We start from the raw sequence: 23,833 nt of genomic DNA on the forward strand, positions 1-23,833 counted from the left end.
TAGTAAATTAAAGCATATGTCAAATCTTGTCAGGAGCTCTCAGGAGCTCTTAGCAGTGAACAAATGAGCTTAACACCATAATCTAATAAACAAATAGATAACCCGTTTCGGTTTTGTTCTGAGTCAGGCATATTGCCTTTGTTGCGTTGCTTTCTGGACCTTTCACTCCTCTGAAGACAGGGATTATGTGTGGGAATGCAGTGCATGTTTCTCCTCAGAGGATAACGTTTGCTCTTGTGACTTAGCTGCCCTTGTTTTCAGCACATTTCCAGTTGTTTGTGTTGAAATCTTTCCATATCAGCAGACTGTTTCTGTCATTTTTTTAAATCGTTTGGAACATACTTTTGTCCCCGTTACTGGACCTGAGCAGCTGCAACTGAAAGCGGGATCTCATTGTGCTAATTGCTGCACAGACCAAGTAAGATGGACTCTATTCTTACCTCTACGTATAAATGCATCAGAGGGAAGGCAAAGGAAGGCTTTGCATGCCCATGAACTCAGGCACAGTGTGGTTAAGTGACATGCCCAAAATCATAAAAGAAGTTTGTAGCAAAAAATGGTACTTAGAGCTTCTCAGTTAATCTTACGGCACTTCTTCCTCCCTCTATTTTAACGCATAAGTTAGTTAAAGTTTTACTTTAAAAAGCCATGGGCTTTTCCTTGCATTGGCTCAGTAAGCTACAGTAAAGGACTGATTTATCATCCTTACAGCTGAGCTCTCATACTAGCCGACTTCTCTTCTAAGTAGATATCAGTATTGCGGAGGTATATGTTAGGTGTAATGTCATCCAAGTGGGAGTAGAACTGGTCTGTTTGTGTAGTGTTCATAAAATGTGTTGCTAAGGTGAGCAAAATAAGCTGCTCTATTGCAGAGAGGCTAGAGTGGGACATTGCTGGAGGAAGTGCTGTGTCCCCAAAGTCATACAGAGGAATAAGTAGAAGAATCAAAATGCAGCCTTCTGTACAGATGCCTTTGTACTTAGTGGCATGTATTGTAAGTGTATAGCCTGTAGGATGTTTGGGTAATGTGCATGGGGGAAAACAAACTTTTGATTATATAAAACTTGTCCTCATCTGCCTCCCTCATACACTTTGACCATTGGGGCTGCGGGAGCATCGATTGCATTCTGCTGGGAAGGATGGCGCAGCTAGGTGTCTGCAGATGCAAGCTTATTATAAATGCAGTCTTAGCAAATAAGCATTGTTTTTGTGTCAGAGTTTTTGATAAGGGACATCCAGTGTGGTGAAGTGACTGATATTTTGCATAATTTGGGGAACTGAGCCTTTGGTTCCTAGCCATGTGCTAATTACTGCCTTTGAGGGTGTCTTGAGAGGGAGTTCAGCAAGTTCTGACGTGAACCAAAGGTGGATGGGATTTTCCCCATTGGTGACCACAGGCTGAATGAAAAATCTGTATACTGGATACTAAAAATAGCACCTATTTGTGGTAAATAAAATTGCTCAAGAAAAGCTGAGTCATCTGAAGTGAGCCTCGCCGGGGGTGCCAGCTCTGTTGCTTTTAGTGGCCATGCCAAGCTAAAAACGTTTAGGCTAGAGGTCCAGTTCCAATTGCACTGAAGTACCTAGCTATGTCTATACCATGATAAAAGTACAGTTGCCTCCTGCTGGTGCATCAGCCTTCAGGTACGTCAAGAGTTGAGCGTGCTCTGCGGAGCATGCAGGAGCAGTATTGGAGGCTGTCTTTGCAGGCTGAAGGGTGGGCAAGGTGGCTCCTGAGCTGCTGTCCCAGCTCTGACACAAATGCCAAGACAGCTAGCCTTGGATCAACCCGTTGGTGTTCTTCGATGCAACTCCTTCATCCCCATCAGAGCCTTATCTGCTACTTCTGACAGCTTTTGTAACTTATTCTGGCTCTGGTAACACTGGAATAAATCCAGAGCGATTCCAGCGGAGGTATTTTGGATTTGCATTTGTAGTCGGAATTGCACCAGGAGGTTTTAAGTTAATCCCACGGTCATTCTTCCTCTGTATATTTAAACACAGAAGTTAATTAACATTTGAAAGTTTCACAGGCTGCTTCTTTCATTATCTCAGCGAGCTGTAGCAAAAGGCTGCGCGTCAGGGTGGCGGTGGTCTGGCTGAAGTTGTGCAGATAGGAACAATACCGGGGAATTGTTTCTAACTGATCCCAGTAGTTGGGGTACTTGGATGATGTGGGTGAAGTGAGATGAGGAAGTATGAGCTGCCTTGGTACATGTTGCCTATTGAGTTTCCATGTAGTAAACAAAATTACCAGATGATTGTTGGCGTGTGTTTTTTATTTGAAGCGCATCTTTTAAGCAGGACTGCGATTCATAGTCCTGAACTGTAGGGGACTAATGTTCCTGTTCTCCAGCTGGGAGAAACTAATTCAACATCTTGTGTTGTAAACACTCACTCATTTTAACTGATTACACCTCCAATGTTCCTCAAATCACTAAAATTACTAATTGCTATTCCTTACACATCAGAGAGTGAATCCTGAATAATTAACCCCAAATAAAATTAGATGAATTGGCCCTTTTAATTAGAATCCCTGCTGCTGTTTGTTCTGAGCTTCCTTTTCTTACTGTTAAGAGACTTTTAGAATGATTAAAACTGTTTAAGACTTAAACAGCCAGTGACCTTTTAATACAATATAAATCCATAAAAGCAATATTTCAACTAGCAGGTGGTGAAGTAAATTTTTAGTGCAACTACCTGACAGATTCAGTATTTTTTTTTAAATGCTGAGAGTGAAGTTAGCCAATGTGTGTTGTTTTTTTTTCTCCTCCTACTTATTAATACAGTAGCTGATTAGCAAAAGTAGTTCAAATGCTAGGATTAGTGATTGGTAAGATAGCAGTAATTTAAACAGTGCTTTTGGTTGGTGGAGTTGCCTTATTTTAGGAATCACAGGCCAGTTTGGTATATTTAGGTGGACTGTGTAGCTGGTGTGTAATCATGTGACAGCTTCACATGTACAAATGTGGTGTCAAATGACCACTCATGACATGTTTTTGGCCAGCGATGCTCCAAAACAAAACACAATTTTAATTGTGTATTTTCCTTGTCCAGTGATATGTGGTACATCCAGATGGATCTAGGAAAGTATTCGTTTTGGGGACTTAATGGTTTGGAGGGTTCAGAACAGGATGCATGTTCACACCTGATAGTCACCAGGTCGTATCTAGTGTCAGTTTTCTATAAAAATCCTGCAGTGTCACTTTTGCAGTATGAAGTGTTTCATACCACTTAATAATACTGTAATATTCTGCAGGGTATTGCAATTGTTGTTGTGGAATACAGGTATATGTGAATGGAGAGAAGTTTACAGTGGCCTCAATCAAAAGACTTTTAGCCCAATGCCGAATGAATTAGGGTCTAAGTGTAAGTCTTAATCATTTCACCATAAGTAACCCACAAATTGCAAATTTTGGCTCTCTGCAGTAGAAGTTAAATATCTGAACAGGCAATGGAAAATGACTGTATCTACTCAGTGTTTTCCAAAATGCAGACCCTTTACATGTTGAGAGGGTTTTGTTTCATCTTTGTCCTTATTATGCTCAGAGTCAGGGGAGAACTTTGTTCTTCAGGTGATTCAAACCGATTCTGAACCAGCCTCAGGGTCAGAAATTATCCAGTTGATGATGATAAAGGGTTATTTTTGTTTTGAAGGAGAAAAATGAAAAACATCTGGGCATGTAATCTTCAGATGTCAACCAGAGATCTGGGACACCAGTGTGAATCCTGTTTTGTTGGTTGATAGATTTTGTTAAGTTAGAAAAAATATGATGTTTTGCTTTTTTGTGTTTCTGAGGGTTTTCCCCCTGCATGGTCTCTTCTTACTAAACAAGTGGGACCTTCTACTTGTCTAGAAGTTTCAAAGCTGAAAATCTTTTTCATGTCTAAACAGCTGTGTCAGTCAATGGGGGAGGCAATTACTGTGTTGCAATTTGTTTGTTGACTTGCAGATATGTCTCCCCAAAAACAAAGACTGGAGGCATAGGGGCCTTGATCCTGCAAAAAACTTATGTGCGCTTAAGAATTTGAGGGTTGGACTGTAAGCAAGAAAGGTGTTTGGTGCACGAGGCAGAAAGTTTATCTCAGCTTGTACTTATACCCAGAAGGCATCAGGCATCCAACGGCAAAAATCAAAGAGTTTCTGTTCAGTTTAATAGGCTCATGCTCATGTAGGGGTCTGTTAAGGCTTTGAGCAATCCTTTATTTGTACATTTGAAAAGTATAACAATGAAATGCTTAAATCGCTTTGGAAAGTGTAAGAGAGAAATTTTGAAAGGGAGGTTGTAAAACCTTGCAAATGCATTTGCATGGCACAGATTTGAATGAAGCCAGGAGCCGGGCTGGGACCTGGGGGTTGTCAGTTCCGTTTATGGCTCAGCTATAGTTTTCCAGCATAGCCGTGATTGACTGACGTAATTTTTCTCCTTTCTTCTAATGACTTGGTTGTAAAATATTGGGAGAAGGAATTAACAGTCAGTACCGGTCCTCCTTGTTGCCTCTGGCTGGTGCTCAGGGCATGGGAATGGGTGATCTAGGTGTGCTGCTGCATTAGCTGGCTGCAGAGAGAAGAACGCAGAGTTGTGGTTTCACGGCACGTTGTTCCGTCATATGTGAAATAACTGGGTTGGTGCATTTGTTGCATGGTGTAGCACGTTCATAGATTGACTCACGGTCTTAACAGCTGTAAGAAGAAAAGAGTAGCTGGTGCAGTGCGGAGTGTTTATTTTCTCCTCTGAGCTTATGATAATCAGTGGAGGTTTCTCATTGAAGAAGCTGGAGGGGCCGTGGCTGGGTGAGGAGGAGATGGCGTCACCTCCTCCAGAGTAGGACTCCCTGCACAAAAACGTGTTTGCCCCTAGCTGCCTCTGCAGCCAGAGGGGAGGGAGTCACCATCAGATGATTGTTTCAGCTACCTTTAAGAATAAATCACCTTCTGAAGGTGCCTTTATGTTGGCATGTGGGGGAGCATAGAGCAATCACACTCATAACTGAAGTACCTCCAAGTGTTCAGACTGGCGCTGAATCAGTTTTGACCAAAATGCTGAGCTTGGTGTCGAGCAGTAACCAGTGCTAATAAGCTTTTTGCCTGTCTTGTCCCTTATTCCTGGAGGGCCAGCAGGACTGAGTAAGACCAGAGAAGGTGTGAGCATTCAGGGTGAGACATGTTTCCAACCTGCCCATGGTTAATGGGAGCACAGCAACGTCAAAGTCTGAGTTCTCCTGCGGCTGCCGGGGCACCCACGCAGACCAGGAGAGGTGGTGCCCTCCCCCAGATGTCTCATGGCCTGGCCAGTTCCTCCTGGAGGAGGTCAGGAGCAGGTAGCAGAACAGCCTGGTATAAGGTCATGGATTTCCCTGCTTCCTATCACAGTTTATCCAAATCCAAGCAAATGAAATCTGCCTGGCTTGCAAGCCTTCTGGGATGAGGAAGCAAACCCAAGGTGCATTTGAACAGTTCGTACTGAGATCCTGGTTAAAGATAGCCTAATTTTCTTTAAACATTTTTCCTCCTTTGCTGCCCCAGCTGTAGCCCTGTTTCTTCCACGTGCCATCTACAACTGTTAAGTTGTTCAGGACACAGGCCCTGTGGTCTTTGCACACTTCATTCCTGCTGCCCAAGGGAGATTTGTAGCAATGCCAATAACAACGATACAGTAACTGCTTTCCCTGCTACATTTAAGAGAATTTTCTCCAGTGAGTTCAGTGGGAACAGAATCTGGTCCTATAGCCGCATGTGGGAAAGGGAGGAAAGTGCAGTGGCAGGGTAAATAACTAAAGCTGTGAAGGAGAAAAGTCCATCTGTTCAGAGAGGACCAGGAAAAGGCCAAACATCTGCAAGGTCCATCCAATTCATCAGGCATCTGGTCTCTCCTTCCCAGTCTAAAAACTTTCCTGTCGCCCTTCTGGGGAGCGAAGTATTATTCAACACAGTGGATTGAGTCAGCAGAGCTGTGCTAGGAAGTGGTAAAGTCGGCTGTCTCCTGCTCTAAAGGAAAGATTTTTTTTTCCAAACTCTATAAAAGGGTGCTTCTCTTTGTTTCTGTCTTTCTCTCTTTTTCCGAAAAATCTAGTCAACCTGCTTTTTCTTTCGGGAGGAGCAGGTCTTCCAAAGGTGCAAAATGGTCTTTGTTCTGTGATTATTATAATGATTGTCCTTTTTGCCTTCATCTTTCTGTTTATGCACGAATGCTGTCCCTTCCCAGTCACCCCATTCTCTACTGTCAAACAATTTCTTCTATACCTAAATTATACTTCGGTGTTTTGAAGTATTGTAGTAAAAGGAGCATGTCTGACTATTGTGTAGTGCTTTGCAGGAAGATGAGTCTTTGGCATTGGAGCTGGGACTGACTGGAGAAACTTCATATGAAGTGTATTCTTTGGGAAGTGTTTGTTCACTGAAGTTGAATTTATTTGCAAAATCAAATTGGTTGGTTGGAGTTTCATTTTCAGAGAAAAGGAAAAAAAGTTTACACAGCACTCGAACATCATGGCATTTTTAGAATGAAACTGTAAGATATTCATTTCAAAATATTTCTTCTTTTCTTTTTACTCTGCATTGTATTTCATATAATTTAAAATAAAAGATTGAATTAATTATAGAGCAAGGAGCAGATACTGCGGAAGTTGTTGTGCATACTTTTTTTTTAAAATTGATCCTGAACTCTGTAATATTGTCAGGCAGTAGGTTTTGCAAGATTTTAGCTATTGTATCAACATGATTGTTTTAAATTGTTTTTCAGTATGTTGTTTCAAACTGTCTTGGTACATCTGTGTTTAGCGTGACATTTTCGTAGGGATTCAGTTTTTTTTTTTTTTTTTTGTGAGTTCTAGCCACTCTCACTTTGGGGAAACTGGGAATAAATGATTTTCCTGGGAAATAAGACCCCTAAAAGTTCTAGCGGGAGTTTGTGCTTTTCAGAGAGCACGTGGCTTTAGCAGATTTGAAATCAAGTTGAAAAGTTTTCCAGGACTGCAGACCCATTTTGCTTCCCAGAGAAAATAGCTTGAAATTCCCCTGCAGCTTCTGCTGCCCAGCTGCCGCCCGTGCCCCTCTTGTGGCTCTGGGGTTTGCACCCAGGTGCTCTGAGCCCTGCGGACTGGAGATCGCTGCAGTTTGCTTCAGCACCTCTCCAAGAGCTTTGGAGCCTGCTTGTCCATAATTTGGGATGGCACAGAGGGGTCCTCCTGGGAGGCAGTGTGGCGCAGCATTGAGATGTTGACCATCAAGTAGGAAGCCTGTATTTCCTCACAGAAACGGTTAAAACCTTCCAAAACCAACAACTCCCAGATATGTAAAATACATCTCATTATTCATTTCTCTTAAACTTCCATCCTGGATGCACGCAGGAGAGCCAGCAGTAAGCAGTTCCACTTGTGGTGCGAAGCTTTACAGGAGGGAATAAAAATATACCAAAGTGGTCCAAATTATAGGCAGCTGCCTTCCCAGGAGCCGAACACAGTGCTCACAGCAAACTCCCCTCTTTGCCTTCCCCAGCACTTCTGCCAGCCTGCTTTCCTACTGCCCGTGGCCCCTTCTGCTCTGCCCTTTTGCTGTCCTTCATGCTCCAGTCCTGTCTGAAGTCCTCTAGGAAAGGCCTTTCATCTCTATGCTACGCTGGATGGCTTTATATCCAGTATGCTGCTTTGTGTTTACACTTGCAGTTTGGGAAGTTTAAGACAATGATGGAAATTGCAGTGTGAATACTTTATACATCAGCCACATTTCAAAAGCCTCCTTGGAGTTAAAAGAGGTGGATGCTTCTGAGCTTGCAACCGGCCCATTGCTTACTTGGCTGTTGACACAGGGAAATAACTGCTGTCTTCCCAACAGGTCCTTACATGAGGCTAGCTACAATGTCCCTATAGGAAAGGAAAATGCACGGAGTGTGGCTCCCTTACAGCAGCAGGGATATGGGAGAAGAGCTGTATAGAGACCCTGGCTGCTAAGCTGGCAAAACCAAAAGGGGTAGGGGACTCCTGGAGTGGACAGTAAAAAAAAAGGATGTTTTCTCCTGTGGGTCCAGTGCCTGTGAGTCCAAGGCAGTGATTTCACCCTGTGCTTGTAGGAAGTTGGCAGTGTGCTTGGTGTTGATGGGGAGATTAAACAGGCTCGACTTGCCTGAGCCCTGGCCCCAAAAATCTGGAGTTCTAGCTCCAGCCTTCCAAGTGTCCTCTCCAACAGGAAGCCTTTGCTTTTAGACAGCATCTGATACTGCCTTTATAGCTGTCAAAAGAGCTGGCATAATTTGGCATACAAGTGGCAATGAACTGGATGAGATTCATTGCAAAGCTGGACTTGGGGCATTTATCACTGCAGGTTTTGTAGCCCCCTGAGGCAGGTTTAAATGAGACCTAGGCTTTGGGGTTTGGAATTACTTGTTGCTCTCTTCAATCTGCATAACAAGTCACCTTTTGTTGCTCAATTTGAGGACCTCTAAGCAACTTAGAAATATTAATGAGCTGTTATAGCCATCTTCAGGAGCAGAGATGGGTGCAACTGAACATTTAATGGTTAAACGATGTGTTAACTCCTGTATTAGGAAGCAGTGGCAGAGCTGGGAATATAGCACAGTTCATGCCATGATGCAGGCTCCAACTACTCAGTTCATCCCTCTTGTCTCTTTGTAAATACCTGCTTTTTCTCTCGGAGGCAGTGACCCCACTGGACCGGAAGGGATGGATTAGACATACTAAAATGAAGTGGGAAAATGCTGGTGCTCTGCTGTGACTCTTAAGTTCTCTTGATTATCTCTCCTAGGGGATTTCCTTCCTCCACCTCCACCTCCTGTTGACGATCTCGGGAATATGCCAGCACCACCAGGTGCCTTCCCCCCACCGCCCCCTCTGGATGATGTTTCTTTCAACGTGCAGGTAAGATGACAAGAGTTTTATCATTAGAGCAGAACTGATCCAAAGGGATTTGTAGAGATAAATGGAAGTTAATCAAACAAGGTGGCAAAGTACTGTGGTTTGAGATCATGTGTCATGAACACCCAAGTCAGCTTTAGGAATCTTTGTTTCCCAATCAGGGGAATATTTCCATTCAAAACTTGCTGGGCTATTAAAGGATTTTTCCCATCCGGCTTGAATTAGAGAACTAATTGCCTTATGTTCTTGTGATACTGGATGGGAGTGCAGCCTTCCCAGAATGAATTACTTTCTGGAAGGCCCATCTCCTTCCACTGACTGTGGAGAGACCTTAGGGCAGTAATCTAATCCTAAAAGTGCTTTACTTAAATGCCTAAAATTAAGTGAGGTAAATAAGTGCTGGCCCAGGTTCCAGTGATGTCACTGAGACCCTTTTCACCCACTTTTTGCTGGATTGGATCCTCTAGGCTTGCCATCTGGATGCAATTGCAACTTCTGAGGTGCATCAGGCAATGACATTCAGTCTTTGGACAGGGAAGTATTAACACCTTTATGCAGAAATCACTGGCTCACCTGGAATGCAGTGTATTGTTTTATTAGGTCAGTCACATTCAGGAAAGATGAATTCAGACTGCAGTGACTGCAGGGACAGGCTGTCAAGATGATCAAGGAGTGGGGAACTGATCTTGCTGGAGGAGACTAGAAGAGTTTGGTTTGTTAGCTGAGCAAAAGGGAGGCTGAGAGGGGGTACGGCTGCAAACTTTAAATACATCTGGGTAATAAACACCAGGGAGACAGAAGAATTATTTCAGCTCAAGGTGAGTGTAGGTGCAGGAACAGGCAGGGGTGAACTTGCCAGGAATACCCTTAGGCTGGTAATTGGAAAATTTCTAACCAGCAGGGGTGTGCAGGTACTGAACAGCCTTGTGAGAGGAATAGTGAGAGCAAAGCAATGGTCTAGGTTTAAAGTTGATCAGGGTTATATAGCCAGGTGTCCAAAGTCACAGGAGGCTGCCCTGGGTGACCCAGGAAGGTTGTGGTAGTCCTGTATCCCTAGATCAAGATGAGCCTGAGAATAGCCTAGCAGACAAACATTGGATAGGACTAAAGAGACTTGACTTCAGTTCCTAGCACTGACAAGCTCTAGAGTAAATATACCTACTTTATGCCTCTGTAAAAGAGAAATAACATTTCCCTCCCTCATGGGCTTCCTCTGGTCTCTTGCCTGTTGTGAGATGTTCAGATGCTATCACAATGTCTTTGTAAGCATGTTACTGCGATGGGTTAGGCATTTTAAGCAGTCTTTGAGAGGGAAAGGGTTAATGAGGAACATGTTTGTTGCCAGGAAAGGCTGCAACCATAAGGGACATTAGCCAAGTGAAGAGCATGGCTTTTCCCAGCCTTGGGGGAATGAAGTAATTCCCCAGCAAGTGGTGTTCTGACTCTTATCTCTCCAAGATGAGCGGACCTCATGGGAGCAGGGCTCAGACTGAGTTAGGAAGTGACATAGCAGCAGGCTTCTGGCTACGGACAGTGAGCTCTGCAATTGCAGGCACGGTTCCCTTTGTCAGAAGCCTGACCAGCAAGAAGGGTCCATGTTGCCTCAGATGCCCACGGCTTGGGGAGGTTCCCGGGGTGCCCAAGAAGGCGGCCTTGCTATGTTTACTGCAGTGGGCTCTGTCCGACTCACTGTTGTCTCCTGATCCTCATGCCTCCTTCATTCCTGCAACCGTCCAAAGATTTGCCTCAGACACTTAGGGCTTTCACTGAAACATGCCTGTTGGTAGAACCACCAGATGGGCTGGCTCTTCCCTGCTGAGCTCATGAAATTGCTATTTGTCACACCCTTTCTCTCTGGCTTTGGAGCGCCAGGGCTGGAGCAGTGTTAACAGCATTGGTTTTGTCAGGCGTCTGGTTAGAGCGAGATTCCTTTGCATGGCAGCTTATTCTGAAGAAAGCAAGCCTTGGAGTTGCATCCCAGCACTCCTGCTTATCACAGTGTTCAGATTTACTCTGTGTAGCAGATACAGATCTCTACTTTTAATCCTGTGCTCTCTTGCGTTCTTTTTCCTTTTCCTTTCCCTTCCATCCTCTGTGAAGGAGATCAACAACTGACAAAAGTCAGTGCTAAATCAGGAGCCTGCAGGATCTGTTGTTGCAAGATCAGCTCCTTGTCTTGCAGGAGTAACAAAAGCCAAGCTGAAGTGAGAAGGCCTAGAGATGAGGAGTGAAAAGGACAAATGGCAAGGGAGAAAAATGTTCAATGCTCATTGAACATTAGTTTTTTTTGTAATTCCAGTCAGAGGGTTCCTTTGGAGTAAGAGAACAAATGATAGTTCTGTTCCTTCTGCCGTGTCTCCTGAAGGACATCAGAATATCAAGGGAGGATTCTCCTTGGCCATGTGTTGGACTGGGATCCAACAGACTGAAGTTAAACCTGATTTGGCTTTGTGACGTTAGGCTGGTCACTTTGTTTCTATGCCTCAGTTTCTCCTTTGTTAAATGCAAATGTTGGCACAGATGATCCCGTTCCTAAGTGTGAACCAGATCAGAGGCTGCTGTCTTGAAGTTTTGCCTCTACAACCTTGTACAACACCCTGTTCAGTGCGAGTCCTTTGAATTTGCTCCAGAGTTTGAAATTCATCTGCTCCAGCAAATCAGCCTCTTAAAACAGAAAATTCCCTCTGGATGGTAGAGTGTTTCAAACTGATGACAGCTTTTGAAATATGTGCACTGTGGTCCCAGGTAAAGCTTTTTACACTAGGTGTTAAGTTGATGAAGATAGCAACATAGATATGTTTAGCTTATTATTGTGTCATGCATAACTGTTAGCAAATGACTAAAAGCTGAACAGATTATTACGATCTAAGTAGTAGCTTATGGATTAGCAGTTAAAATAATAATGCCCAGTTTTCATAGGCCTATTTATCTCTGGATCTCTATTTGGACAATGAAACTGGCCACTTAGGATCAGATCCAAAAAAGTACTTTATATCTAACTTCCCTTTAGGTGCCTGCACTCTGACTGAAATCAAAGGAAGACTGGGCCATGAAATACCTTTGCAGTAGATCTGGCATTTTCTTGTAATTTCTGTTTTCTCATCTAGCTCCATCATGCTCAGATTCACAACAGGTTTGGGGAGGAGAGGAGAAGGAAATTTAAGTTATTTTCTTATTAACTGTAATGCTTTAAAAAAAAAAAGAGAGAAGAAAAGAAAACGTTTATTTTAAAAAGCAGCATGTTGGAGCTGGGGGAAGAGTTCTGTTGGGAAGTTCCCCTTTGGCTGAAATCAACCGGCAAAGGCAAAGGCTTGTTCCCAGAATGGTGGTGAGGGTGCGGTGATGGTGTGTTTGACAAATAAGGACATAAGCAAAGAGCCTTTTGCCACGTTGGCTTGTGCTCAGTTTAAGAGGGAAAAAAAAAAAACCCAACACAACTGAAAAAAATCCTGGACGGGAAGAAAAATGAAATCACTGTTTGTCAAAAGGAAATAGATAAATCTGGGAGGGAGAAAGGGTTTTATTTTTATTTATTTATTTTTTGACTTCTAGTTTCTAAAAAGGAATTCTGAACAGGCCAAGGAAAGCAAAAGTGGAAAAAAAACTCTCCATAAGAATCCTCTCAAAATGCCCCATTCCGTTCATTTAGAGGGACCCTTGCTTACAGCATTGATGGTTTCTTCTTTCAGCGTCAGGCAGGAGCGTTCAGGGATGAGAGCGTGCGGGGAGACGCAGGGATGCTAGACCGTGACCTGTGTCCTGTCGCGAGGCAAACTGGCGCTCGCTTAGCGCACGAAGCAGGGGACATCTTGATAGCCAAATTCCAGAGGCTTCATCCCTCCACTAGCCTTGGTGGCCTTCTGGCTGGCTGCCCCAGGTTTGAAATAGCCAGTTCTCCTAAAATTACAGGTTCAAGCCCCGGAGCAGCCTGCTTAGCGCTGTGTCGGTCTGCAGCAGATAAGCTGCCTGTGACATTGCTCGGGGTTGGAGCATACCTTGGGAGGTCTGCGTGAGCCCTGGCTGCTCTCCGTGGCATCTCGTAAGAGGAGGGTTTCACTCAGACCTTCAGATGGTGCTTTACAGGCTTGGCTCTGGCAAATGAGCGCCTGGCAGGTTGTTCTTCTACCTGTTCATCCTGCAGCAGCACTGGTGGCTTCACCAAAGAACACCCTTAGAGCAAGGTTACAGTATAGATTAGTGAATTTTGATAGCCCACTGCAAACACCCTGCACGTCGGCTGTGACTCGGGGGTGCTGGGTGTGTGGGATGCCCTGCAGAGGCAGGGGCTTGCTGCCGTGCCTGCAGCTTTCCAGAGCCTGCGGCCACTCCAGGTGCGTTTCGTATCAGGGCAGGCCCTGGCAGCACAGAGCAGATGTGACCCTCAGCTACAGACCTGCGAAGGGGCACCTTAGGAAAACATACTTTTCCAAATCACCGCTAATTATCCACAGGTGCTGTGTCTACAATATGGATCTGATTTTAATTTGGGACCCTAGATGCTACTGTAACACAGAGAGGAGAAAATTGCATCCAGCCAGGGGATCATCGCTTTCCCAGCAGCTCCTGGCTGCTACCAGTGCGTGCGTTATTGACAGACCACAAAACGCTTTGTGAAAGAAATGCCAGTCTCTCCCTGGTAAGGAATTTGAAGCAGGGCAAGTGATTTGCCCAGCTGACCAGCGGCAGAGTGAAAATAGTACCCGGGTCTCCTGTATCCCAGAACAATTCTCCGTTTGCCTCATTATTGTAAATACCGCTAATTAGCGAGTAAACACCGTCAGTTGCCGAGACCAGAAAAAATTTGCGATATAACAAAGAAGAGGTGCAGAAGTGGTTTAGGATGGGGTTTAGAATGAAGAGACAAGCAGACTTTATTTTAATGGCTGCATGAAGTGTAAAATAAAATAGACTTTAATATACCGGGTCCCCGGGCACTCCATCATAAGCACCTATGCGCAGAGGGGTTGCAGAGCTGTTCAGTGTGTGGGTGACGAACTATTTCCACGTTTAGGTCTGTCGTCGCCGCAGGCCAGGTTGGCACCTGCCATTTGGTTGATCTCTTGCGGCACGCAGGAGACCAGCGGAGGGCTGAGCGGGGCAGGTCTGCTTTGACAAGGGATTTGGAGAGGAGAAGTGCTGAAATGTGGCCTGAAGGCGAATACGCCGTCCTCTGGGAGACCGCTTAGAAGAGACCCGGCTCTTCTCCCTGAGGCTCGCTCTCAGGAGGGAGTGAGAAGGTGTTGATAGATGTGAGCTGAGAGCGCCTTATCCTTTTAAGCACCGGAGGTTGCTAGGCATTTTGCTGCCTGACTTCCTCCGGGCGAATGTTAGGGTTGTTGCCTCTCTGTGGGCTGTGACTCATCGGCTAAGCAAGCAGACAGATCCACGAAGAAACTTTTTGGGGGCCTTGGGTGCGTGTATTGACAAATTGTTGGGGAAAGAAAAAGCGTGATTTTTGCCAACAGGGGGTGCTGCTTTAAATAGCGCATCTCCCGCGCCGCAGTTTGGAAGCGCTGCCGGGCTCTGGTTTTTCTGTAAATCGCCTTCCTTGTAACGTTTGGAGAAGCTGAAAAGGCCGAAGAGAGCAGAACATGTGTTCAGCCTCCCTCTAGTGCTAGATTTTGTTAATCATCAGGACTGTTGGCCTGGGCTTAGGTGCTCGCTAGCAAAGAGCATCCGTAATGCCACGGCGCTCGTCTCGCTGACGAGAGGGCTGCCGCATTCCCGGCACTGAGCAGCAGCTCTCGGTGATTCTGCAGATAACGCTGTGGTCTGTGTGCGTGGCTCTCAGTTTGCAAGCCTGCTTGGGCAGATTTCTGAGACTCCTAACCTGATTTATCAAAATCCATGTCGTAAGCAACTGCCTCTTATCTAAATGAAGCCATGTCCAACAGTATAAATAAATTACCTGGTAATGTTAACCTTCTTACTCAAATCTTGGCTTTATTGGAATGCTTTTGATGTGTCTGCCTTCCTCTGGCTTTCTCAGTGTTTGAGAAACAGGAGTCTGCCTTGTTCCGAATTAGGCTCAAACAAATAATGTGTACGCGCTCTGCATGTTTAAATGCTCGCAGGCTCTCTGTGCAGGTCAATGTGTTCGGTCTGTAGCTGGAGTTTCTAGGCACTAAGGTAAGAAAAATCAGTAATACAAAGTGTATATGGTGATGAATATTTAGATGCATGATATATAAAATGCATATGTTTGCATGTGTATGTATATATTTTTATATATGCATATATAGGAAATGCGTAGCGAGAGGGGATGTAACGCAAACCTCCATGTTATCGGGGAACAAGCAAGCACATTTTGTCCCCGCTGCTTTTTATCCCTTTCTGTGGGTAGCATGACCAGTAAATCCAGGATCACAAGAGAAAAGGAACACTGAGCATTTCTTTCAGTCAGCTCTTGATGCAACCCATCTTATACGCATGTTTGTTTTACAATGCCAAACCACATTCTATTTTAAATCTTTAATGAACCTCTGTTCCCATCTATGCAAGTTTCCAGTCCTTACTCTCTTCAGAATAAACAAAGATGCTTATTATAAACCACAGATTTTACTGAAAGGGTAAACTGGAAAAGTTTTAATTGTACAACGTAAGCCTGCCATTCATCTCTCTGCTTGGCTATTAATATCTTGGCAATGTTATAACATAATACAGCCTTTAATAGCTAAACCTCTCGGCAAGGACTACAAAGGAAGCAAGGATCCAGAAAGTTAACTATTCTTATTATTGTCGTCATGGTTATTACTTTATTATTTAATGTATTTGTTATGTTATTGTTTAATGTAGTAACAGCATATGCAAAATGTGGGAGGTCATGTACTCGTTAACGCTGATGCGTTCTTTGGGAGCAGAATTGTTACTGAGCCTGTGAAACCCATTGGGAGGTGGAACAGAAGTGGCTTTTGATAAGCTGGCAAACTAATGGTAATGAGGTGAGGGAACAGGGTTAACAGGATAAAACAAAAGCAAATGCAGATCATACAGGTCATACATGAATAAGGGTATGGGACCATCCAAAAATTGTAACAGGAAAAAGAAAGGTCAGAGATACTGTTGATTGTGATGCTCGGAGATCGTTAAACTAAAATGAACCCAAGCGGAGACCCAAGGCAGTGTAATGCACATGTGCTCTTGGGTGCAAACAGCATGGCTGTGTCCCCCGGTGCTGTGCTGAGTTACAAGCCCTGGTGGACACATCCTGCCTTGTGTGGGTACCTCTCTTCCTGGTACGCCGTCGCGCTTCTGGTGCTGGAGCCAGGTTCGGTGCCCACAACTGCAGAGAGGTTAATCCGTAACCTGGATTATCCACCCATGGGTAATAGAGACTTGAACGTGGCAAGTGATAGGGGAGGCGTGGAGAGAGTGCAGAGAAAGCAGACCGTTTTCTCCTGTCAGACAGAGACAATACTGGCCTGTGACAGACAAAAGGAAGTAACAACATCACTGTATCCAAAGTAGACTTATTTAAGCAGATGGAAAAAAGAAGATGTGAAGATGTGGGAATTCTCCCATCGAAGCAGATGAGCTAACTGATGGAAGAGAGTGAGATAACACGATCAGTATTAAAGATATTTCCATTCTTATTTCTGAGTACTATTTAAATTTTCTGGTGCATTAGGAGGTCCCAGGAAAAATCTCTCTCAAGACCACTTGCTTCATGTCAAGTCCTGGGTAGCCCCTGTGGCATTAGGGAATTCTGACGCAGCAGCGAGACTGAGACGAACAGTCTGTCAGTCACAGTAGCCAAGAATAATTGTAAAAATTGTAGCAGAGAGAAAGTATTGTGCCTTTTCTATGAAGCTGACTGGAATTGGAAGATGTGGTTAAGAGGACCAGGTCTTTTGATGAAGTTTGGACACGATGGTAGGCTGGGACATTGCAGAGAGCAGGAAGTTGGAGAGAATGGGATTCCTGCCTTGGTTTTGATGCTTTAAGTACTGCGATACTGTGTGGTAATGAATTAAATTTTGATCGAACAAGAGGAAAGGAGATACAGAAGTACTAATTAGAGAATCTGGTTGTCTGTCTAAATTCAGTTTTACAGCTCCCAGAGCAGTTCAAAGAGTAAGGCAAATTTTGTCCTATTTGTTGCTGGAAATTTTGTCTAGCGGTAATGACACATTATAGAAAAGATGGGAATGCATCTAAACTCCAAGAATTGAATCAGCTCAAATGCATGTTCCCTCTCTACTTTTTAGTTTCCATTCCATGGTTGAAGAAAAACAAAGCTTTGACCCTTGCTTGCCGTGACGGGCGGTTTTGTTGTCAGAAAGAGTTGGCTTTGCAAAGAGTGTGCAGCACAGTGACTGAGCAAGCTGAGTGATGGTAGAAATGCCAATGAGAAATGTTGTTGTAGCCAGAGTTAGAGGAATTTTTTCTAGGACAGAAGGGCATGCATGATTTTAAATGTCTGCTGCTATTAAATTCCGTCTTTGCAGAGCCATTCCCCACAATTGTATTTTTCAGTTTTGATTTACTAATGAAAATGTAGCAAGTTGATTAGCTTTAATGCACAAAGAACACATAAGAATGAGAGTGTCTGGAAAACATCATATAACATTTTCAGGCTTTTGTTTTTAGTTGTGTGAGAAAAAAAACAACAGAAAGGTTTGGGCCAAGCTATAGCAACTCCAAGTGTTGCTTAAGACAGCAAGTGACAGCTCTGTCACAGGTGCCCTGTAAGCTTTCTCTCCTTCAGCCATCCTGATCCACAGCTCCTTCCCTCTCTGCCTCATCCTTCCTGCGTGACTGTTTTCCCATGGACACGGCCTCGTGTCCTGTTGTCTCAGGTCTAGCTTTCATGTTCAGCTCTGCTCATTCCTGACTTGTTCTCCCCTTCCTATCCCTACGGCTGGGTCTGCAAATTCCCTTTCTCCTGCCTTGCAATGTACTTCTATGTCTTCCCTGAACATTTAGCTGCTAAGGCCAGCCCAAGGGCTGTGGCACCAGCATTTCCCTCAGCTCTGGGTAAGGCTCCTGTCTGAGAGCAGGGAGCAGGATTTGGTAGATGCTAATACTGGCTAAGCGTCTTAAAAAAATTTAGGTAGAGAATATGCTTTCTGTGCTGAAGTAAATCCCATTTGGCTTCTATGGTTGTATTGGTTCTAAGCAGAAGTAGAGTTAAAAGATATTTTCCTGAGGCCTAATGTGTACTGGGGACACTGCGATTTCTGATGCACAGCTGCTTTCAGACATGAATTCTTACTGAAAAGCAGCAACTTGCATTCATTTATCTACATTTGGACGGTACCAAAATAAACCTCAGAGCTCATCTGAAAAGGATCTACATACTGGGAATTCTCTTAGCAGAGTTTTATTGTGGGTTTCTGGGCAGTGCAGATTACTTGTTGTTCAGAGCTGTGTGTAGTTCGGATCCATTTTCTTTGTCTGATGTTCTCACTCAGGAAATGTTTAGAAGGCGAGGTGTCCAGACAGGGAATTTGGTGTTTAGAAAAAGAAAGAAAGAAAACCCATCAATCCAAATCAAATACTAGACACATGCCTTCCCTTCAAGGATGCAAGATAAAAGTGGGCTCAAAGGTTTGGAAATGGGGATTGCAGACTTCTTGAAGGCAAGGTCCTTCCTCGCTGAATCAGTCCTGTGGGGTCTGCTCAGCTGAGACTTTCCTGCCTTATAGATGACAGCAGGCGATGCCTTCTAATGCAGCGCTGGGCTTCCTTCCCAGAAATTCATGTACTGCGGTGGACCCCAGATTTTCCTCTTCTCAGTTTTTAGAGACATATACTAGATTTTTAACCTGACTCAGTTCTGAGAAAGAAGCCAAACCCAAGCCACTGACTTTCATGTAGTTCTATACCTCCATTTTTGTGAAATGTTGCCAAGCTCTCTGGGAGACTCTTGAATCCTTGCAAACTTTTTGGCGTGTATGCCTTCCTCTTAAGCAAAACAAACAAACAAATTCAGAAATATGTTATATGTTTAACTTCTGCATTTGGAGCTTATTCAGGCTGTGAAGATTGACTAGCCAATTTTAATATTTTTTTGTGTTGATTTCATAATAGCTTCACAGCCCTTGTTCAGAAATGCTTTCTCAAATTCAGAGAAGCTTGACTGTGTGCTTAAACTTCATTAAAGTTGATAGAACTTAAGCACACATGTAAAATTAAGCATATGCTTATGTTTTATGCAGTCTTTTTGCAGGTGACACAAGCAGCTGCGTATGGGTTTCCAACATGTGATTAAATTCCAAAAGGAGTTTTTAAAAACAGTTTTAGTCAACCTTAATTTTCTGAAATTGGTAGCTTTAACAAAACCTATCTTTTTTGATTAAAATTGCCTGAGATGTGTCCCTTTTTAAAAGCTCTTCATTTAACTGTCACAATATAGTCTTGTGTGGGAAAGAGTTTGTTAATGTAAATTTAATTTCCAGTTAAAGCGGTACAAACACAAAGTGATGTCGACAGATCTTTATGAATGCAGCAGCGCCTTTACTTTCTCCCCTCTATAGATTCGGGGCCAGGCAGAGCCGTTAAATTGTCAGCTGTGCCCTTCTGAATATCGCAGATCAGAAGACTTCAGCCAGGCACATGCAGAGAGACCAAAGGCATCTAGTCTTGATCCACAGGTATCAAGAGATGGAGAAAACCTGGAAGTTTGTTCTAGTAGTTAATTACCTGCAGTATTACACATAACTGAATACCTCTTTTATTTTCCAATAGAATTTGTCTGGCTTCAGCTTCCAGCTACTGTATGTTATTCTATTTTGCTAGATGGGGCAATCTGCTCTCTGGCATTTTCATTCTGTGAAGCTGTTTATATATTGCTGTCAAGCTGCTATTCAGTCTCCTTTATGATAAGTGAAACCAACTGAGCTCTCGGTGCCTCTCATTGTCAGCTGGTTTGGCTTTTTGGGGGAGTCTCTCAAATTTTTAAAATGCTCACTCCTGAACTGGGCACAGTGTTTCAGTGTTAGTCTCACCAAAAGCATGGAAAGAAGTAAAATTGCTAAGCGTCAGCTCTGCACATTAGTTGTTTCAGGATCACATGATGGGGAAGGAGATTGTTTGGTGTTTTTCCCCTATGGAATAGGAAAAATCTGCTGTTAGAAGTAGTTTTCCCTGGTATGGCTTCCATTCTGATAGCATTTTGTGGAAAGCCATCCAACCTAAATCCTGTCAAATGTTATATGTGTTTCTTTTCTTGGTCCTTACCATTTTCAGCCTGCTCTTATTTGACAGGGCAGCTCACTTAAAAGTTTTGAAGAAGAGTTTCATGAGTTGTTACAATAATAATGAATAGGAAACAAAATGAAATGTCAAAACAGTTGGGGAATATTGCAAGAGTGTTCTCACCTGTCTTCTCGTGGCTGTTCAGTTCATTAAGGCAATACCTTGGACAGCAGATGAGTGTTAGGTGTGTGTAATTCGTGGCTTGTCATGAATGAACATTGACATGTCCTGCGCAGTTAGAGGCATCCTCCTCTTCCCTGTTCTCTTACACTAGGAGAAGAAAGAGGAAGGCTGCAATTTGGCCAGGATGTGGAAGTTAAGAGTCTTTGCTCTTGGAAATTGCCATGGGATCATTTATAAATGTAACTTTCATGCAATAAGAGTCAGTGGAAAGGCCTTCGTTTATTGTAGTTGACACTTAATGAGCTATTTGGTTTCTGTATTGATTAAACTTTGTAACTATGTTGGGGTAATTGGTTACTCTTTGGTTGTGGTTCCTATTGGAGGCAGATGATGAAATATCCAATATCTCCTTTTAGTTTTCATTTTTTCTGCAAGCAGCAATACTCTGCAGGGAACATCAGCTCTGCTTGATGGCTAATTAAACATTAATTTGTGACGATATTGGAGCAGATTTTAGGTTGGCGGGGGAGTGGGCAAAGAAAGGGGAAACTTTTAACAGTCGCCATAATTATCAATAATGAGTCCTAATGTAATTGCATTAATTAAAAGAAAAAGGATAGCTGCTGTAAAGTTAGTTACAGTCAGTGAAAGTCATGCTGGGTCAGAAGGATTTCATGGCCAACTATTCTTGCTCTGTGAATAGAAAAGTAGCACTGTCCTGCAGAAGACGTAAAGAAAAAAATGATATATTCCATTTTCTATTGTATATTCTGCTGATGAACAAGAACGTTTCACTAATTCAATTTAATTCCCAAGGACGAGTGATTTAACTCCACCCGGAGAATATTAAATTGCCTTAATGGAAAAATAAACTGGTTTTATTCTCCCCCTTCTCTCCCCATCTTCCCAACTCAGTTTTCAAATAACTTTATGTGCCTCCTTAGTTTATTAATACAGTTCTCATCTTGCTGCTGATTTTGCATCTGGTAGCACTTAACGCACAAAAGATTCCCGAAGCTTTTGATCAGACATGTTAAGTAAAGTACCAGGACCGTCGGGTCTGTTGCTCTGGCAGATGCCGGCTCATGGGACTCCTCCTCTCTCTTCATCCCTGGGCTGTTCCTTATCAAACTCAGCCTGTTGCTTTCGTGTGCTTGAGGATCGCGATGCCTCTTCCTTCTGCACCGGCTGGCCGCAGTACAAAGATCCTTCAGCTGACTGAATGATGTTTCCTGCTTTGCTGTGTCTTTTAATGTCACAGTTTTGGAAAGCTGCATTTAGCCAATCTTAAAACCTTCAGGACTCCCTACCATGAGCAAAACCCTATGGTTGGAAACCCCCCAAAAGCCATGTGAAGGTTTGAAACCCGCGGTAGAGATGTCGGGACCTCTGCATGCTTTGGGTGCTTTGCAGAGTGCGGTTGGGCTGCAAGGCGACTCTGTTGGGTGCATCGACCTGCTTGCTGCGTCCTCCTCCTCAGCACGTTTCCTCTGCTCCATCCTGGGCTTGCGCAGGGCAGCAGGACGGGGAGTGCTGTGTGTCTCCTTGCTTGCCGCGCTATTGCCTGTGTCCTGTCACTGCCCCCGGGGAGATCTGCTGCTGGCCCCAGGCTGGTGCTTTGGCAGAGTGTGCCCGGTGCGTGGAACCCATCTCCTGAACCTCCACGATGAAACGTCCTCCTTTGTGGTGTCATCTCGCTCATCAGATACCTCAGCCTGCTTCTCCAGAGCCAAATCTTTTGTGGTCTTGAAAGCAGGTCTGGGTAAACCGTGCACATTTGTGGCAAAAGACCCCCTTTCCCTGATGTTTGGGAGGAGCTGTTTGGGAGGGAAGGTGGTCCTGGGCTCTGACCTGGCACTGCCATGCCCCTCTGCTCTGGTGGTGTCATCCCCAGCGCCAGGCTGAGGTGCTGGCTCAGGATCTGGGTCTCATCTTTGGGTGTGCAGGGGGCAATGGCTTATTAAGTGCTCATGCACAGCCTCTGGCCGGTGGTTCGAATCAGTCCCCTGGTTGTGTGAACGCAGGCTGGTTTTGCAGTAAAATTGTAGTGGAGCTTTGGCGGCATGGGTGGCAGTTTTCTCCCTTTCCGATGATGTGCTGTCAGGGCTGGGACGTCAAATGCAGCGATGAAATGCTTTCTGAGGAGCTGGTTTGGCCCAGTGGATTAGTGTCTTTGTCTGGCAGCCAGAAGGAGCTTTGTGGCGTTTCAGACTTACTCTGCTTAGTGTTCTCTGGTACTCACTGCTCCCCCTCTACCCGTTTTCCCTTTCCAGGTCTGGTTCCTAGTAGACAATAAGCTCCTTGGGACAGAGATGTTTTCTAACTATTCATGTGAGCAGTGCCTGTCAGACTGATTTCTACGGAAATACAAAGACTTTATTGTAATACAGATTCATAATGGCAACAAAATGTTTTTTCCCCTTTCTCTCTCTCAGAAAAATAAAAGGAAGAGGACTTTTTAGCAGTCCTGCTGCTGACCATGCCTTGGTCAGGCTAATGCATGTAATGCAGGCAGTGCCGAAAGGCAAAACCTCTCATTTGAAGTTGATCTTTCCATGACTCTCCCTGGCAGTCTCTCCCGTAAGAGCTGTTGTCTCTGTTACTCCATGACCAGAGATCTCTGAGAAGCTCCTAACGGAGTGTCTAGCTGGCACTTGGAGGAGGAAGGCTGTGTGGGGAGGAAGAGATTGCTCTCCTTGGCGTGTGTCCCAGGAGGCTGAATGCATTCCGCTGGATTTTCTATCATCTCGGCTGCAAGGAGGAAAGAAGGGGGTTTCCAGGCGTTGGTCTGAACCCCAGTGCTGTGGTGATGATCAGTTATTAACCTGCAGAGACTGACATATACTCACTGGCAAAAGAAGTGACGCTGGCTGGTGTCAGCGGGCAGATACAATGCACAAGTGGAGGCTTCATATAAATGCAAATGTCTGTAAAGAGCCAAACTGGGTCAGATCAGCAGTGGTCAGGAGGAAGTATCCAGGGAAAAATATGAGAGGGTAAGGAGAAGCATGGAATAATATATATTTTTATATATTATATATATTTCTTGATGGAGTTTTCTTCCATATCTTTCTCCAGCTGCTTTTGGAATCCATGTAAACTTGCAAAAACCACAGCATTTTGCAGCAAGGGGTTCCACCACTTAACAGCATGTTGTATGAAGAAATACCTGCCCCATTTTCTTTGTTTCGATAGCTTCTAGTTTCATGCTTTCTTCTTCTATTACCTGCTTTCTCTATTTCTTTATTATTATTATTTGTCCTTTTTTTAAGCTCCTCCACCACTGTAAGGTTATAAATTGGTTGTTAAGATATAGCAAGATGTCTCTCAGCAATGCTTAGCAAATAACTTTTTTGTCGATATGTTCATTTGCTCCAGCTATGATCCCAAGCAGTTCTTTGCAACACCCCGTTTCTTCAGAGATGAGACCACTTAATCCTCACAGAACCCACTACTATTTACATTTTTTGTGGGTGGAGAAACTGATTTTGGGACTATGGCTAGACCAAATGTGTACCACAGCTCTTGGACTGAGCTGAGCTTGGACCTCAGGAACATGGCACCCTTTACTGTACTCTGCACTGTTGGTGGTTAGCACTCCCCTGCGCCTTGCATGGCTGCATCTCTGTCTCCTGAAGTT

General features: G+C 44.1%; 1 protein-coding gene across 9 annotated transcripts in view; it reads left to right on the plus strand.

Moving 5' to 3' along the window:
• Positions 1–23,833, plus strand: part of LPP (LIM domain containing preferred translocation partner in lipoma) — a 356,904-nt gene that overhangs the window by 168,544 nt on the left and 164,527 nt on the right. For all 9 annotated transcript variants that reach the window (XM_067301782.1, XM_067301780.1, XM_067301788.1 and 6 more), the window contains one exon: positions 8,762–8,874. In XM_067301782.1, the coding sequence (XP_067157883.1) occupies positions 8,762–8,874 (113 nt within the window). The remainder of the gene's footprint in view (positions 1–8,761; positions 8,875–23,833) is intronic.

The sequence above is a fragment of the Apteryx mantelli genome, chromosome 9 (assembly GCF_036417845.1).
Source record: "Apteryx mantelli isolate bAptMan1 chromosome 9, bAptMan1.hap1, whole genome shotgun sequence".
In the NCBI taxonomy this organism is placed as follows: Eukaryota; Metazoa; Chordata; class Aves; order Apterygiformes; family Apterygidae; genus Apteryx; species Apteryx mantelli.